This window comes from Berghia stephanieae, chromosome 1 (assembly GCF_034508935.2).
Source record: "Berghia stephanieae isolate SIO BIC M18660-M18661 chromosome 1, UCSD_Bste_1.3, whole genome shotgun sequence".
Classification (NCBI taxonomy): domain Eukaryota; kingdom Metazoa; phylum Mollusca; class Gastropoda; order Nudibranchia; family Aeolidiidae; genus Berghia; species Berghia stephanieae.
Genome location: NC_088360.1, coordinates 27,281,149 through 27,299,273, shown reverse-complemented (window position 1 = coordinate 27,299,273; position 18,125 = coordinate 27,281,149). Strand labels below are relative to the sequence as shown.

Genomic DNA, 18,125 nt, shown 5'->3' with positions numbered 1-18,125 from the left:
ATAGACTTTTCTTACTCAAACAAAAAAGTAACAAGTGCATTCTATACATAATGTTGTTCAGCAAAATGATGTATACAACACAGTGTTTAGTGTTTATATCTGTAATCAAAGCATTTCTTTACATTTTGTGATACACCAGAGAAATCAAAATGAGAAAATTGTCGGTTGCATCTTAACGAATGTGACGATTTTCCTATGGTTGGTAAGGGGAGGGTTAAAACAGTAATCACGAGCCATAAACACCTGCTCAGTGCATTGACAAACAACGCGAAGATATTGATTTTTTTTTTTTTTTTAACAGGTCGATAAAATACTATCACATGGAAGGGGCTTATTTTTTTTTTTTTTTTTACAAAGACTATGAAGGGGCTGATAAATTACAAAGAATATGAAGGGAGCTATAAATTACAAAGAATATGAAGAGGCCTGAAATGGTCAGAGAGATTGTATAGCTAATGCAATCCATTGTTATCATGGAGAGCGGGAGGGGAGAGAGAGCTCTCTAGGCGTTAGCTATATAAACTCTCTGCTACTCGCGGGTAGAATAGAAATAGGTGTAAGCATAGTCCTTTACTCACATTCTTTCACTGTACTCAGGTGTAAAAAGAATACCTGACTGTTGATAACGTTGTTTCTGTCCGAAAAATTATAATTTCGCTTAATAGGCGCCATTTGTCGTCCTACATATTAAGTGTTGCTGTTGGTTCGGGCCCCCCTGTAAAACGTTTTGAACACCTTTTGTGGATATTGCGCGATATAAAAGCTCACGGTTTTGTTTTGTTTTTTGTTTTTGTTTTTCCCAATTTACCTAATTCATTTAAACAAATGATTTGGATGTTTCGAGTCTCCCTCGTTCTCAATAAATTAAAACGATGAATAAGACACTTAAAGACTAAAGACGTATGTGAAATGAGGGGATGCTGTTTTTTTTGTTGTTTTTTTTTTGTTGTTTTTTTTTTATTAAAAAAATTGAGCTTTATATAGATAGTATGCAGATGACGTCACTCAGGCCTTTGTTATTGTTTTTGCCATCCGCGTTTGTGAGTTGTTCTCACTAAACTGTATTAACCAGACTATAAAAGTTCATGGTTACACAGAGTTTGTGTGTTGGTCCGTTTTACTTCCGGATGGCAATGTTGTGAACTCCTTGGCCAAGCGCATTCTATCTATAGCGCATTATCCACTAAATGTGCTCAAAACACTTTACAAGGGGTCCCTGGTCAACAGCATCATTTAACATGTAGGACGGAACATGACGCCTGTTAGGCGATATTACAATTTTTCGGACAAAGACAACGCTGTTAACGGACAGTACTCATTTTACACCTGAGTACGGTGAGAGAATGTGAGTAAAGAGCCTTTTCCAAGGACTCAACTGTGCGCCGAGCACGAGGCTCGAACCCAGGACCTTCCGATCCGAAAGCGAGTGTCATACCACTAGACCACATAGCCGCACTCGTCTTATTATGGCCTATTCGACGTGCACTTATTTTCAGGTCTGATAACCCAGTTCCTTAGGGGCTCATTGTTGTAACGGAAATCTAAAAAAAAAAATAAAATGACGCAAAATTTTGTCCATCACAGCAATGTTAAACTAGGCCCATAAGTAGGTTCAATATAATATATTGAAAAAGGGGAAACTCAAAATTATGTCTGCATCGTATAGAGTTTTTTTTTTTTTTAAGTCTCTAATTTCTACTTTCCATTGTCAAAATGACCTCTTCAATCTTCAAGCAGCAACATTCGCATTGCAGGGTTGCAATATTATTATTACAATTAGAAATATCGATTCTTGTCAAACTGCGTTTTTATGTGTCTGTAATGTAAATGTTGCTGCTCGAAGCTCGAAGAATAAATAACAATGTGAAATTGAATGTGAGCTTCAATTTCATATACAAAAAACAGATGAAATAGACTTTCCGGGTTTCCCTTTTATCAACAAAACAGGATGAAAGTTGATAAAGGGGAAACCCGAAATGTCCATTTCATCTGTTTTTGTATATTATTAAATATAAGCTTACATTCAATTTCACATTGTTGCTTATGCGTCTGTGAAATTCAGATAGTTCCGTATTTTTCAAAACTTATTGAACATTGACAAGAGGGAAAGCCATGAATAGATGAACAGTTGTTTTATTTTATTTTTATTATGTCTTTGTGTGTGTGTGTGTGTGTGTGTGTGTGTGTGTGTGTGTGTGTGAGGTGTTTTTTTTTTTTTTTGAGATACCAACATTTGTAGTTTACTCAAATGAAATTGAAAATAATTTCGAAGAGCTGACACTAGTTGAGGAAAGAAAGAAAACAAAAGGAAAGTAAAGAAAAAAAGAAGGGAAGAAACCTGACAAGCATTTAAAGACACAATGCCGAGCAAAGTCGATATTTTGAATATCGATATTTAATTTGATTGCAAGGGGCAAATCCGATGTGGAGAGGCAAATCCCAAAGATGTCTTTTGCCAGCTCGGGTTTGAAGATATTTCTTCCCTGCGGCTATGTGGTCTAATGGTGTGACACTCGCTTTTGGATCGGAGGGTCCTGGGTTCGAGCTTAGCTCGGCGCATAGTTGAGTCTTGGAGAAGGTCCTTTACTGACATTCTCTCACCATACTCATGGGCAAAATGAGTACCTGGCCGTTAACAGCGTTGACTCTGTCCGAAAAAAAGGAAAATCGCCTAACAGGCGTCATATCCGTTCTACAATATTGCTGTAGGCCAGGGACCCCTTGTACAGCGTTTTGAGCACGTTTGGTGGATATTGAGCTACATAAAAGCTTGTTTAAAAAAAAACAAAAACAGATTAATGTCTCGATGATGATGCTATGATATGATATGATATGATATGATATGATATAAGTCCAGATTTATGTAGGCTTTTACAGCCTTTTATCTGCTCTTGTGCATTCGTAACGTATTTAATTCACATCTCTTAAAACTGGGCATGCCACATAGTGGAAGGAGGTGACCTTAGAAATAGAAAATCATGATTCGTCATAATAATAAAATTAGGGGCAGCTGCAATCAATAAATATATTAAATTTATGATAATAAGTCTCCCTCATAGAATATTCTCTCATTCTCTATTCTTTTTTTCGGATCCATGGTGATGCAGTTTCACCTTCATGACCTTTATTACGTTGCGGCATAATATTATCGATATTATTCGATATTTATCTTATTTATCTATTTATTTTTTTTGAAGCTACAATTTGTCAAGAATGTTGTGATATTATGTCTACCCATTTCTGTACATAACCAATCAATCAAATGAGACATTGCTTAAAGCTTAGTATGAAAAAACGATTTGAAAGATTTTTGAAAACTACAACGTAAAGCTTTGAAGAATCAGTTTGATTTTTGATATCGATAAACTTTGGCTAAAGTTGCCCTACTCACAGCAGACAACGGCCTAACGGTCCCTCTCTCTTCTCTCACTGCCACCGCCTCAAAGTCAGACAGCGAGCCGGACCATACAAGGATATCGCCAATTTTCCACAATGCAATCACTTCGTTCAATTGTTTCCCAACCGGGCGTCTGCAGACTTGTTTCTCAACGTTTTATTCAAACATCATCTTCACTCAACATGCCAATCAAGGTAAATATCGTGTTGTTTCAACTTTTTAATGTTGAATTGAAACAAGCTTTTGCTGACACATTCATTCCCTGGGAATAGACATGAAAAGGATATGAGTAATATTCTTTTGTTTTGCTCGGGACCTGCCTCTATTGACAATTGGTCGTTTTGTTTGTTTAGAAGTTGAAGGTCACAGTAATAACAACGGACTTCAGGAATAATAATAGAGAATAGAGCAAACGACAGTTTGTCCTTGGGACACTTACTTTAACCAAACCAAAAAGTAAAGAGTGAGATGATATTCGTTATATTATATCAAGCAGAACAGGATGTAAATCGATATCCATTGAATGGGGCTGGTACTTGTACTGACAGATATTGCAGACTGTAGACCCAACCCCAACCTATTCCCTGAAAAAAGTAGAGAACTATTTGCTCAACATTTACTGTCCGTTTATTTTCACCACTGATACTGACTGAAACCTTAAAATTAAAACGTATCTAGAATTAGAAATAAATCCATAAACCCAGTTGGCGTATATTCCATGTGTTAGTTGCCACTCTGTTTCTATATTGCCAGTGTTGCCTCCTAGGTTGTGCCAGGTATCGGCCAGTTAGTTTCCTTTCATCTCGTGACTCAAGATTGTTGTTTGCTTTACCGAACAAAATTTTATTGTCTATGGATATTTGTCCAATTTACCTGTAAAAACCCAAAACTATCACTTGTCCACATAAACTAACCAACTTAGCAAAGCGGTCCTACAAAAAAACAGGACTGGGACTATTTTAGAGCTCTTCGTAAGGAAATAAACACACAATTTAAGAAAGAGCTTGACAAATAATGAAATATGACACTGACATGCTCAAAGCGGACTCTGATTCTAATATAAACCTAATCGGTGGCATCACATATCGCTTCTGGAAATATCTACATCAAATTTAAGCGCAGAGATGCATCAGGCATTAGCAGTTTTACAAAGATCCAGATGGAACGGAAACTACTGGCACCACAGAGAAAGCAAACATCCTTAACACACAGTACAAAAGAACATTCACAAAAGAAAACATGACGTTGCACCTCCAGGAACTGTCCTTGGACAGCTCTGCTTTCTAACATTCATTAACAACTTAGGAAAAAGGAAAAAACATTAACTCTTACCAAGATCAAATTGTTCGTCGACGACAGCCTCTTATTTCGAGTCATTGAAACCCAGAACGATGCAGACATATTACAGAATGATCTTGACTCACTTTTATCATGTGTTGGTTCTGTGTGTTGGAATTGTGAACTTACTGCTATGATAGTTTCTTGTGAATCTACAATGTTGTTTTGTGAAATATTGTGGTAGAGTTACTGCTGTTTTATTGGAATGTACAGTTCTGTGGAGAAGTTGGAGGCATTTTTCTTTCTGCATACTCTCCAGTGTTTTCCACTGCAACAATTTCAGGGCCTCCTAACGCATCCAATAAATATTACTAGATATTTGATACACGTTTCATTTTTATAAATTTTGATTTTTCTAATTTAAAATACAATTTGCTTAGTCAGTTGTCGTTTACGACTCTGACAGACGCCGTTATTATTTACATACTGTGTTTCCCATCAGTTTCAATATTACAAGTGATGGCAAATATTATGTTTGTTTCATCAGGTTATAGTATCTTTATTTAGGATGGAGAGGAGGGGGGGGGGGGTAACCCCACTAATTTTTCTAAAATCCCCTCTTTAGGCGTGCTGTTAAACTACATAAATCCTTCTGATTGAATGTGCTTATAAGCGGATCCCTTTTCAGTAATCATGCTTATAATGGGATATATTTATAAAGTAAAAATTTATCTTTCATGCAATGAGTGTGCTTACTCCTAGAGAGTGCTTTTAAATGGAGAACACTGTACCAGCAAATAAACACATATTTCACAATGTGTGTGTGTGGATATGGTAAATATAAAGGGCGAACACCAAAGATTGGGAGCTCAAACACATAAAATGTAAACATAAATTGATTAAGCAGAAGACATTCTGTCTCTGAGATCTCTGGTAGAAGACCGTAAAAAGTGCATTACACCATTTGACTCAATATTATCAAGCATTAAGTCTTTATAAATAAATGATGTATTTGAATGATTTTTACAATAATTTCAGGCCGGTGAGAAACTTCCCTCTGTTGACTTGTTTGAGGGAACCCCAGAAAGAAAAATTAATATAAGCGAATGGAATAAGGGGAAGGTTGTCATTTTTGGAGTACCAGGAGCTTTTACCCCAACTTGCTCAAATGTGAGTAATTTTTCTAAACAAGTTTGTTTTTGATCCAATAGATTATTTAAAATTAGCGAGATCTTTGCAGTCCTTTACAAAGATCTTGGAACCTGAGTTAATCTTTGCTGTAACCATTGCAGGACACCATTTAGATAGGGGCTTAAATATTACAAAAGAAAAAGAAAAAGAACTTGAGCCGTTATGTTGCACAACATCTGCACAATGTGCTCAAAGCGCTTTACATTAGGTCCCAAGCCAACAACACTGAACATGTAGAATGAGACATGACGCCTGTGAGCGCTATGACAATGTTTTATTTTCAACGGCGACATTGTAGTTATTGGCCATTGTGACGATTCTGGTCGTTCCCGGATAGTCGGTTGAGCGAGATAGCCTGAAACGTCAACAAAAGAAAGGGAAAGACTAGGAGGATAGAAATAGGGAACTCGTTAAGTTCCCTCGGAGTGGAAGATCAGGCTACTGCACTGAGCCAAGCCTAATCAGAGGGAAGAGAAAGAAAGAGAAAGCCATGTTTCAAGGCTGTGGCTCGTTGTGTGTTATTTTTGTGGGATCGAGTCCAACCGATAGCTCAATGGTCTGGATTTGAACTAGTATGCGCGCTATGGCTCTTGTTACCAGCTGCGCCACTCAACCTATACCACAAACGGCTCAAGTAATCTAGGAGAGATTAAGAATTGCCTTAGGGTCCCTTATAACTTAATTGTATTAATAACAAGTGAGCCAAGACAATAGTAACGCCCAATGCAATAATAACAATTCTATATGTAAAGTTTAATTAGATTGTTACAGGAAAAGATAGAAAGAATAAGTATTTATTTCATATCAGGAGGAGTAGCTCTAATTGAGTGGATCTAATTTATTATTTATTTATCTATTTACTTTGATATAATCATATGTGTCTGTGGAAAATACATTTGAAAATGGTATAAGCCCGTTTGGCTTATCTTTATCCAGCCGGCTTGCTTGACTGAGGCAAATGTATCAGCTATTTCCAGGGTTGGCGCCTGCTTGCAGGGTTTTCTGGACTTCACCACATAGTGTTGTAGTTAGCGACTGACATCAGGGGTTTACCCCTATTCAAGGACTGGGATGCAGGGATTCGGCACAACTGGGTGCTTCAAGGACAAGGACCTTCAATTAAGAGTTAAACAACAAGGTCTTAGAGCCAATCGAGTTTGTCTTTCGCCACCGAATCGTCCTTGAGCGACACATTATAATAGCCTTTATTTGCCGACAAAGGCAAGGAGAAGCAGTAACTCCATGATAATGGTAGTTAGTATATATGTATCAAACATCAACTGACAGTCGAGCTATCTTACATGATAAGAATATAACAGGGTTGTGTCCCTGGTATTTCTTAATTTATTTTTATTAATTATAATTGAGATTATGATGTGTGGCCGGCGATTGGCGGTAGGGTACAGACATTCAAGCAATATACATATTGAATATAAATGAAATAATAGCATAGATCATTAACAAATGTTAACTATAGTATAAGATACATATAGATATATGTAGTTTTGTACGGGTATTCCAACTTACGAACATCCATGGAATAGCACAATTAAAATATATACACAAACTATAATAGTAATGCTAGATTAAATTGAATTCACAGTAATATCTCGTTCCACTTTGAATGTTAACCAATAATTCATTTTACCTTCAGCGAGATAGAAGAAAAATTTTACAAGTTTTAAATTGGAGAGATAGCTCTTCTTTCTTGGGATTCTTAGCGTGTGTGTGATTAAATTCAGAGATGAATTTGATTTTGTGAAATGAAGGAGCGCGTCTGAATTATGGGAATAGCCAATCAGAAGAATGTTCCTGTTTAAGATAGCCAATGATATTCATATGCTTTGATTAATACGGAGTAACGGAGAATTACCGGAGAGATAGACCTTAATTGTAATTTTAGCTACTCTTGAACGAGACAAGACCTCAGGGCATATGCACGTTGGAGTCTTGTTTGGAAAAGGTAATTAGCAGGAGGTATGGATACAATGGGTAGACAATTTGAACGGGTAAATAAGCCTTAAGCTGAAAGTGAGTGTTCCGTTATACAATGGGAAGGTTTCCCACCTAACTACCAAAATTTCCGTTAGAAAATTTTAGAGCTTTATTGGAGAAAAGACTTCATGTTTTGAGTATTTAAACTGGAGGTGTTAATCTGCCTTGGCAAATATATGTCTCGTCCACTGGGTTTGAAGTGGTTTTGAATGAGACGCTGACGAATGATAAAGAAAATCGTTCGTCACAAAGACAAGACAATGTTAATGGTAAAATTAATGGAGATCAAGGTTCACAAACATGATACATTTATTACGGAAACTAAATTACATGTATATCACAAATAGGAACGACACAACTCTTCTTATCCATTCATTCCTCTTGTCTCTCTCCTGACATCCACGAATAAGAAGCACCGCAATATTAAAGTAATATGAAACATGACCTCTGTTTGGCGGTATTGTGTTCACTGGACGAAACTCACAAGAACTGCCTCTGGTTTCCCGCGCCGGGCCCGAACCCTGATTTGATAAAAGAGGTGTCCAAAATGCCTAGCAACCTGGGGAAGGTACGGTCAACTCCGGACTTGTTCAGGTAATGTCCTAGCAACCATTGCCAGGGCGTAACATCCATTTATTCATGAGTGTATATAATCTTTTCTAGGGATTCAACTTTCTGTTGCTCTGAATAGTACTCGAACCAGGGTTCTACCGATCAGGAGGCAAGTGTCAGATCACAAAGCAGCACATGATAAGACCTTCATCAATCACTTGGATCTTTATATGTCAGCCAGACAATTAACTGGATCCCTTCAATAATTAACAAACAAAAACTTTTGAGTAATCAGTCTGATCAAGATGTCTTTCTCTTCTTCTCAAGTTTGTTTTTTTCCTTTGTTATTTGTTGTTTTATTTTTTTGAGCCAATTCATTCTGATTCTCTTCAAGAAAGTTGATGTTTTGCTTTTTATTGTTTGTAAGAGCAGAAACTCTTAATCTTAAAACTAGTCTTTTTAATTCATTGATGAGATCGCATGGTTTGTTTGCTTTTATCGACACCTTTGTTCTATCTTTTAAAAAAATGACGATTGAGACATGAATATATGTTGATGTGTGATGCTGTTTTTTTGAGTTTTTTTCCGATGACTACCATTACCATGTTACTAGTGTGCATCTGTGTGAATGTGTCTATGTCAATATTGTATTGTTATAAATGTGTAACCAAATGACAAATTGCCACTTTTTTTAGGACAATAAAGATTTATTATTATATATAGGCTGGCTAATAGGTAATTAGGAAACAGATTTAGCTGTAATCTAGTTGCCCCTATTCCATAATCCTTGAGAATTCCATATGCATCAGCAATTTACATTACAAATGGTAAATGGATAAGTAGTTGCTCACCTTGAATTACTTTTTTTTTAAATTCAAAGAAAGAAACGAATTAATCTATGGCCTCACTAAAATGACATGTTTTCATCATTTTCATTGTTGTATATTTAATTGGTTAGTTACTGTTGTGCCCGATAACCCAGGGCATTAAAACTTTACAACCCTCACAAAATAAAGACCCTAATTGTAGTTGCAACGTTTTTCTTATTAATATTTATCCTACCAGTAGAGTATATTTATTTGGATAAATACAACTTTAATCCAAGGTCAGTAACGACATATAATTACTGTTTATAAGTGGCATATGGAATTTCTCTCCACAAGCCTTTATAATGCTCATCACACACCAGAGAATATGGTGAAACAAACACAGATAATAAGCCTGCATAACTGCATGAGGGTTTGGAAAATTTTCAAGACGATTCACGAACGAGAGAGAGAGTCCCGAATGTGTTGGCCAAAAATGATCTGGGCTGGTGAAAGGTTTTCGTCTGGGTCAGGGTAATTGAAGTAGGGCTCTGAGAAACGTATAGTTATTAATACCATTAAGGCCGGTATTTGTTCGCAACAGTCTCTTTCCGGATTTAACAGCAACTTCTGCCCATCCGTTTGACTGGGGATGGTATGCTGATGAAATGCGTGACCTTACGCCCCATTGTTTGTGGAAATCCTTCGTTAGACTCTGCAGTGAATTCTGAACCACTGACACTTGACAGTTCCTCGGGAACACCATATTTGGCAAAGAGAGAATGTAAGCATGTGGTCAGGCTTTGATGAAATGATGGAGAAGAACGTTTGGGCACTTTGATGGAATGACAGAGAAATATTCTGAATACTAATATTGCTACCTCTGTCTGCTGCTACTGCTACTACTACTACTACTACTACTACTACTACTACTACTACTACTACTACTACTACTACTACTACTACTACTACTACTACTACTACTACTACTACTATACTACTACTATACTACTACAGCTACAGCAACACTATTATTGTTGTTGTTGTTATTATTATTATTATTATTATTATTATTATTATTATTATTATTATTATTATTATTATTATTATTATTATTATTTCTGCTGCTATTACTGCCATTGATTCATCAGTAAATCATATCCTATGTGTGCTTTTTTCACTGTCTCCAAGCTTTATAGATATTACTAAATTGGGGAAAGATTACTGTTTCGATTTGAATTATTTTTTTTTTAAAGATAAGTTATAAATGTTAGTTTTAGTTTTAAATATATTATTTTTATAGTTCTTGCAGAAGTTTTATCATACGGTATTGCCCAAATAAACTGAATCATGACTAAAAAATAAGATTTTTGTATCGTTTTCCACCCTAAAATATGTCTTTTTTTCTAAGGGTATGGGATACTGTTTCAAACGTTTATCAGAGACTATTTAATGAAAGTGTCTGAAAACTCGCAGTTATCACAGAGATAATGTATTATGTCACCATAGAGATATTTATTTTGAATGCCACAATGTTGATAAGAGGGAAGAATATGGAGATCATTCCTTCATTAGTTTTTGTGGAACGTTTGCCACAAGATTGTTATTTTTTTTTATGCCAGACCCCCAAATTAAGTCACAAAACGGGTATCAACGCAGATCTTTTATATTTTTCACCAAAAAGTTTTTTAACGTATAATGACGATACAATGATTAAAACTGCCCAATATAGGTAATTAATTTTTTGTTAGAAAAGACCCAAACCGCCCCTTCAAGATCTCAAATCTGCACATATTTGGTTTGATGAGTTTTAAAGAGAAAAGAGTGTCCCTTGAGGCTTTCATTGCTGAAATAGCGGCAGACTTTTTGAATTATTTAATGTACTTCGAACCTGAGTTCATTCCAGTTTCAGTAGCATCAAAACGGACAGTAGTAAAATTGTTTGTTTCTCTTTGGATATGACGCTAGTATTGCAAACTAATTTCGCAAGATCTGAGACACCCATTACCCCAGTCACTGCTGGATGGACAGATGGAGGAGGCAATGGAGAAATTGTGGTGTGTGTGTGTGTGTGGGGGGGGGGGGGGGGGGGACCTTTCGTCTTTCAGTTACATGCTGAATGTTGTTGGATTGGAAACTCCAGGCGTTTACGCTTTGAACACATTTCATTTATACTACGCTAAAATAAGCTGTTTTAAAACAAATATGTTCGATAGGCCGCAGAAAAGAGTTGCATACATTTATATTGGGCATTGAGGAGGTGATATCCTTGTTTTAGAGTGAGCAGTAATATGTTGTGTGTGAGGTGGATTCTTACGTTTAAAAAAAAAATCCTTTCGTCTTACATGCTGAATGTTGTTGGATTGGAAACTCCTTGTTAAACGCTTTGAGCACATTTCATTGATACTACTCTAAAATAAGCTGTTTTGTTGTTGTTGTTTTTTAATCTGTTCGATAGCCTGTAAGAGGGGCCGCAGAAAAGAGTTGCATACATTTATATTATTGGGCGTTGATGAGGGGATATCGTTGTATTAGTGAGCAGTAATATGTTGTGTGTGAGGTGAATTTTCTTTATTGATCGATTCGTTGGTCATCACTTGCGCTTAACAAATGAATGTGGTAGGCTAGAGCAGCACACATGCAATTTATATGGCATGTGAGAAATAGTAATTATCATGTAGCGGGACTGAACATTATGATAAGGAAGTAATGGGACTGATAAGGCCCAGTGTGTAACGTAGTAGTCGAAGTGTGTTGGTATTCGAGGCTTATTCATGGCTAGTAGTCAAGGACTGGGTTTCTATTTCGATGAGTTCCGAGCATAGCAATGGTTAACATTACAATTTGTCAGTTACACACTCAACTCGTAATTTTTGCATGGTCATGTTCGGGCTGAGGAAGCCCAGTTATAGGTTACAAGGAAATAATAATCTTTGGGGTTTTCCCGTACCTACATTTATATCGCATAAAATAGGTATATATATATATATAGATAGAACGAAGTTGACATCACTCAGGTCTTTATTGTTTTTGTTTTTTTTTTTGCCATCCGCGTTTATGAGTAATTCTCACTAAACTGTATTAACCGGACTATAAACGTTCAAGGTTACACATAGTTTTGTGTGGTGGTCCGTTATATTTCCGGATGGCAATGGTTGAGTTTCTTAGCTAATCGCATACTATTTATAGATATGCGTTTATAAGGCCCAGTGTGTAACGTAGTAGTCGAAGTGTGTTGGTATTCGAGGCTTATTCATGGCTATTAGTCAAGGATTGGGTTTCTATTTCGATGAGTTCCGAGCATAGCAATGGTTAACATGACAACTTGTCAGTTACACACTCAACTCGTAATTTTTGCATGGTCATGTTCGCGTTGAGGAAGCCGAGTGAGAGGTTACAAGGAAATAATAATCTTTGGGGTTTTCCCGTACCTACATTTATATCGCATAACATAGGTATATATATATATATATATATATATATATATATATATATATATATATATATATATATATAATATATATATAGATAGATAGATAGATAGAACGAAGTTGACATCACTCAAGTCTTTATTGTTTTTGTTTTTTTTTTGCCATCCGCGTTTATGAGTAATTCTCACTAAACTGTATTAACCGGACTATAAACGTTCAAGGTTACACATAGTTTTGTGTGATGGTCCGTTATATTTCCGGATGGCAATGGTGTGAGTTTCTTAGCCAAGCGCATACTATTTATAGATATTATGCGGTTATGTGCTGCCTGCCATATGAATCATACAAAGACTGGGTGGGGTTCCTGGCCTCCCATAGTGGGTAGGGTGGCACTTGTCTTCTATCCCCTTTTAGCTGTTTTCCAATTTGCTTTCTACTTTCTGTCCATGTCTTGGAATGAGATTACTTGGTTTTGTCTTGGCCCTGGCCGGAGTCCTTGGGCGGCAGGGAAACAGTCAAATGCATGGTTATTTTTTTGGGAGATGATATTTTTTTCCTTGTAAATCATCTCTCTGTTATGTAGTATTATACTTATTTTGAATGTATAATGTAAGCGTTTGAGTTTATTCCTCTTTGTACTGGTACTTGGTGTCGGATGAGACATTGATGGTATGCTCTTGGAATCTACATCTGATTCCTATTTATTCCCAATTCCCTTTGTCTTACTTTTTTCTTGGGTGCTTTAATCGTAATGCTAGAATTTGACTATCCCTTTTTTCTTCCCTTTTACTGGCGCTGATATTACCTAAATGTGTTGCAAGTGCCGTAAAACCCTTCAAACCTAACCTTATCATACCAAGAACTGCTTGTGACCTTTTATAATCTGGTGGAGAGAGCTTAGTTAGAACTAAATCACCCAAGTGACGGTAAAATTACAAACAAAGAGCGGAGCTTATGGGATCTCTGGAGTGAAGTGACATCAACTCATAGATATACATATCTATGCATCAACTTCATTTTTCGTCATCTACGTTTCCGGATTAAGATTCTCGGAATTTTCCATTCAGAAAAGCTCCCATTCAGAAAAGCTCTTATTGATTTTTGCTCGATGTTTTGCCTTGTCATGCCATGATTTATTATTCTTCTCGGTGACTGGCTGATTTAAAAGGGAAGATAAAGATCCGTTTTTTTTACGCAGCGACATTCCATTGTGTTTGGGCTCATTTCAGTTCAAGGTGACCTTCACAACACAGGTCATCCATTACAATGTCAAGTGAAACGTTTGACTCAACGACTGTGTAATTATATTTTCTTGTGTGAAGAGAATGATTTGTTCAAGCATGTGGAATACATGTGTTGACAAAAGCGTGATGCAAAGTATTCGCCCTCACCACTATTGTTATGTCACTGTGCCTTATTTGGCTTCCTGTCTTTATCCTGGAATGAAGTTGGATCCTATACACTAAGGAATCAGTCGGCTATGACGACCCCTACTCTCTCCCTACCCCCCCCCCCCCCCCCCCCCCCCACGTTTAATGTCTGGTTAATGAAGTTTAGTGAGAATTATTCATAAACGCTGGTGGTAAAAAACAATAGCAAAGACCTGAGTGACGTCAACCTCATACTATCTATTAATCAGACTATAAGCATTTAAGGTTGCACATTGTTTTGTGTGTTGGTACGTTATATCCGGCTGGCGGATGTTATGAGTATAACTAAACGCAATACATCAATATTTATACCACGTTTGGTTGCCCAAGCAAATAAGCGATTTGAAACGTTTAATACTTGTGCAAAAGGAGGTCAGATAAGGATAGGGTAATGTCGCTGCTAGAAAATTCTTGTCGCCAGTCCCTTGCCACAACGTTGCTATTAAGTCCGGACTGTCAAGTTTGACATTGATAATTCTTTATGCCTCCCTGATAATTTTAGAGACTAGGGGGGGGGGGGGGGGTTGTGTCTGTCTTCCCAACGCTTAAGACAATTCTGAAACCAAGGATAACCGCAATGATTTAGTCCCCGGTGACTATGAGTATGAGAGTTGCTATCCCTTTCCCACCAAGAAAAAAACCCCTGTCCTTTCTCGCTTTGACAAAGGCTCCTTCGTTTTAATCACTGTATCGATGTCTTGACTTTTTTGTACGGGGAAGGGTTTATATGTATTTTGATCTTCCTTCAGAGACGGACAGTAAAGTTATTAGTTTCAAACTTCCAGACAACTTTTGTCTTCATCCAAACAAACATTTCACCAGCGTCTCTGTTCAGTCCTGTCTCAGAACACATGCGAGACTTCAGATTTTAGTCTCTCTCTCTCTCTCTCTCTCTCTCTCTCTCTCTCTCTCTCTCTCTCTCTCTATATATATATATATATATATATATATATATATATATATATATATATATATATATATATGTATAGGGTGATACAATTTCACAGTAGTCAACTGCCGGGATAAAATCGTGACTTACGATTTGACCTGCTAATTATTTTTTTTTTAATTGATGGGAATTTCTTACTGCTATTTTATAAGTGTGTCTGGGACTATTTTGTGAAGGCATGTCACTTTAAAATTGCCAAGCTAAGCTGACCACTTCTTTCAATGGGCAAATAATAATAATAAATAATAATGATAATAATGGTGATGATGAAAATGATACTACTACTAATAATAATAATAATAATAATAATAATGGTGATGATGAAAATGATACTAATAATAATAATAATAATAATAACAATAATACTGATAATAATAATAATGATAATAATAATAATAATGATAATAATAATAATAATAATAATAATAATAATAATAATAATAATCATCATAATAATAATTCGCTGTCCACCATCCTTAATGCCCCGCGTCACCCCTTTGCACCCATGGAATGGAAATGAGAAAAATCGATATTTTAATCCGCGTTCTGACAGTTAAGCATTAATTAATTACTCCATCCATTGCTTGTCCACGTAGTTTTGTCTCATTACAGGATATCGAACCGGCAAATGACAGGAAATCAAAATAGAAAAGATAATACATAACAGCAATTAATAATTTCAATTTGGTCTTGTAGTGGGCAGGGAGACACTTACTGTCTTCTATTTCTATCTCCCTATATCTGTTTTCCAACATGCTTTCTATCTTTGTCTTGGGATGAGATTACTTGGTTTTATCCTGGCCCTGGCCGGATACCCTAGCTGGGAGGGAAATAGTCAAATGTCTAGTTAGAATTTTGGGAGATATGATTTATAAACATTTGAGTGTATTCCTCTAAGTGGGGGCATGTGCGTGTGTCTGGATGATACTTTTAGGTGATCTCAAACTAAGTACTTTGTTAGTGTGCTTTTGGAATCTACATCTGATTCTTATTTGAACCAATTCCCTTTTGTCTTTCCTTTTCTTGGGTACTTTAATTGTAATTCTAGGACTTTTTAGTATCCAATTTTCTTCCTTTTTACTGTTGCTGATATGACCTTAATGTGTTGCAAGCGCCGTAAAACCCTTAAAAACCAAACAAACAATTCTATTCAGGTCTAAAAGTTGATTGTCAGTGAGGAAATTAAACGTTTCTCTCTCCCCCCCCCCCCTTCTCTCTCTCTCTCTATCTCTCTCTCTCTCTCTCTCCCATTGCGTGTGTATGTGATTCCCCCCCCCCCCCCCCCCCCCCCCCGTGTATATTGAGTACGCGGGTCATTGTGTAAGTGCCATGTGTGCAAAGCACATAGTTATTGTATCCACGGATTAATCTTAGCTTGTACTACTTTTAGAAAATATATCTGTGTGTCTCTATACTATGAGAGAGAGAGAGAGAGAGAGAGAGAGAGAGGGGGGGAGGGAGGGGGAGGGAGGGAGAGAGAGGGGGGGAGGGAGGGAGGGGCGTGGGTGGTAACCAGGGTTTTGAACAGATAATGGGGTGGGGCGTTTAAATTAGAATCAGGCAGGTTGAACACTGAATTGATTTGAATTGTAAAGGCAGAAAATTGGGGAGAGGGAGGGGGTTGTAATTAACAACGGGTCACCTACTGACAGTAAGCTTGAAACAGAAATATTATTGTTATCCCATTTTGTTCTTTTGTCCTTACTAGGATCATGTTCCAGGATTTTTGCAAAACGTGGACAAGATCAAAGCCAAGGGTGTGAACACGATCCTCTGCATCGCTGTCAACGATCCTTTTGTCATGTCTGCCTGGGGCAAGACTTTGGATCCATCAGGAAAGGTAAAATTAATATAATTACAGTGGGACCTCAGTATAACAGTCACAGTGATGATTGTACCAGCCTAAAACCCCTGTCAAAACCGAATCTTGATACATACATAATAATAATAATGATAATAATAGTAATAATAATGAAATTTATTTATATTGCGCCCACTCCTCTATACAATAAAGCTCTAGGCGCATAACAATAACTTCAATCCATTCCAATTTCTCTCTCTTTATCTCTCTCTCTCTCTCTCTCTCTCTCTCTCTCTCTCTCTCTCTCTCTCTCTCTCTCTCTCTCTCTCTCTTTTCTCCACACACACACACACACACAAACCTAGTCGAATTTCAGGCTCTTGGACCTTACATAAACACCGGTTGTCCTTTTATGCGTGTGTGATGCAGACAGGAAACTCCTCCTGACAATAATCCTGAAAAGAATCTCGTCAAAAGTAGATCGTGAGATTTCAGAACAGCAAACTGGATTCAAAAAGGACAGTGGCACCAGGGAGGCAATTTTCGACTTAAAAATCCTGTCAGAAAAATACTTAGAGGTCCAAAAAGACATATATGCCTGTTTTATCGACTACTCAAAGGCATTTGATTCTGTTAGTCATCAGAAACTTATCCAGGACCTTGTGGCAATAGGTGTGGAAGAGAATGATGTGGCTCTAATCGTAATCTGTACTGGCAGCAAAAGGCTCAGATAAAAGTGCAGGCAGATACAACAGATGCAATTGAAATCAAGAAAGGAGTGCGCCAGGGATGTGTTATGTCTCCTTGCTTGTTTAATTTATACACAGAGTCTATTTTTCGGCAAGTAGAAACAGCACAAGGGTTGAAGGTTGGTGGCCACAACATCAACAATCTACGTTACGCTGACGATACTATCCTGTTGGCGGAAAGTAAGGAAGACCTACAGAAGCTACTTTCAAAAGTGAACGAAGAGAGTAAAGAAAAGGGGCTGTTCATGAATGCGAAGAAGACAAAAACAATGGTGATAACAAAAAAGAAAGAGCCCATAGAAATAGATATAGAAATAGAAGAGTGTCCAGTGGAACAAGTAAAGGAGTTCACGTACTTGGGGCAGTTGGTAACATCCGATGCAAAGTCTGACAAAGAGATCAGGAGACGAATAATGCTGGCCAAAAATGCGTTCATGAAACTAAAGCCAATCCTCAACAACACAAATATCTCCATTAGAACACGAATGAGATGCACCAAATGCTATGTGTGGTCCATTTTCTTTTATGGTTGTGAAACGTGGACAC

General features: G+C 37.0%; 1 protein-coding gene across 1 annotated transcript in view; it reads left to right on the top strand.

Moving 5' to 3' along the window:
* The first annotated feature begins 3,370 nt into the window (after window positions 1–3,370).
* Window positions 3,371–18,125, top strand: part of LOC144971170 (peroxiredoxin-5, mitochondrial-like) — a 21,372-nt gene continuing 6,617 nt past the window's right edge. Inside the window, exons 1-3 of the mRNA XM_078911658.1 lie at window positions 3,371–3,591; window positions 5,714–5,845; window positions 16,738–16,869. Coding sequence (XP_078767784.1) covers window positions 3,493–3,591; window positions 5,714–5,845; window positions 16,738–16,869 — 363 coding nt within the window. The 5' untranslated portion in view covers window positions 3,371–3,492. The remainder of the gene's footprint in view (window positions 3,592–5,713; window positions 5,846–16,737; window positions 16,870–18,125) is intronic.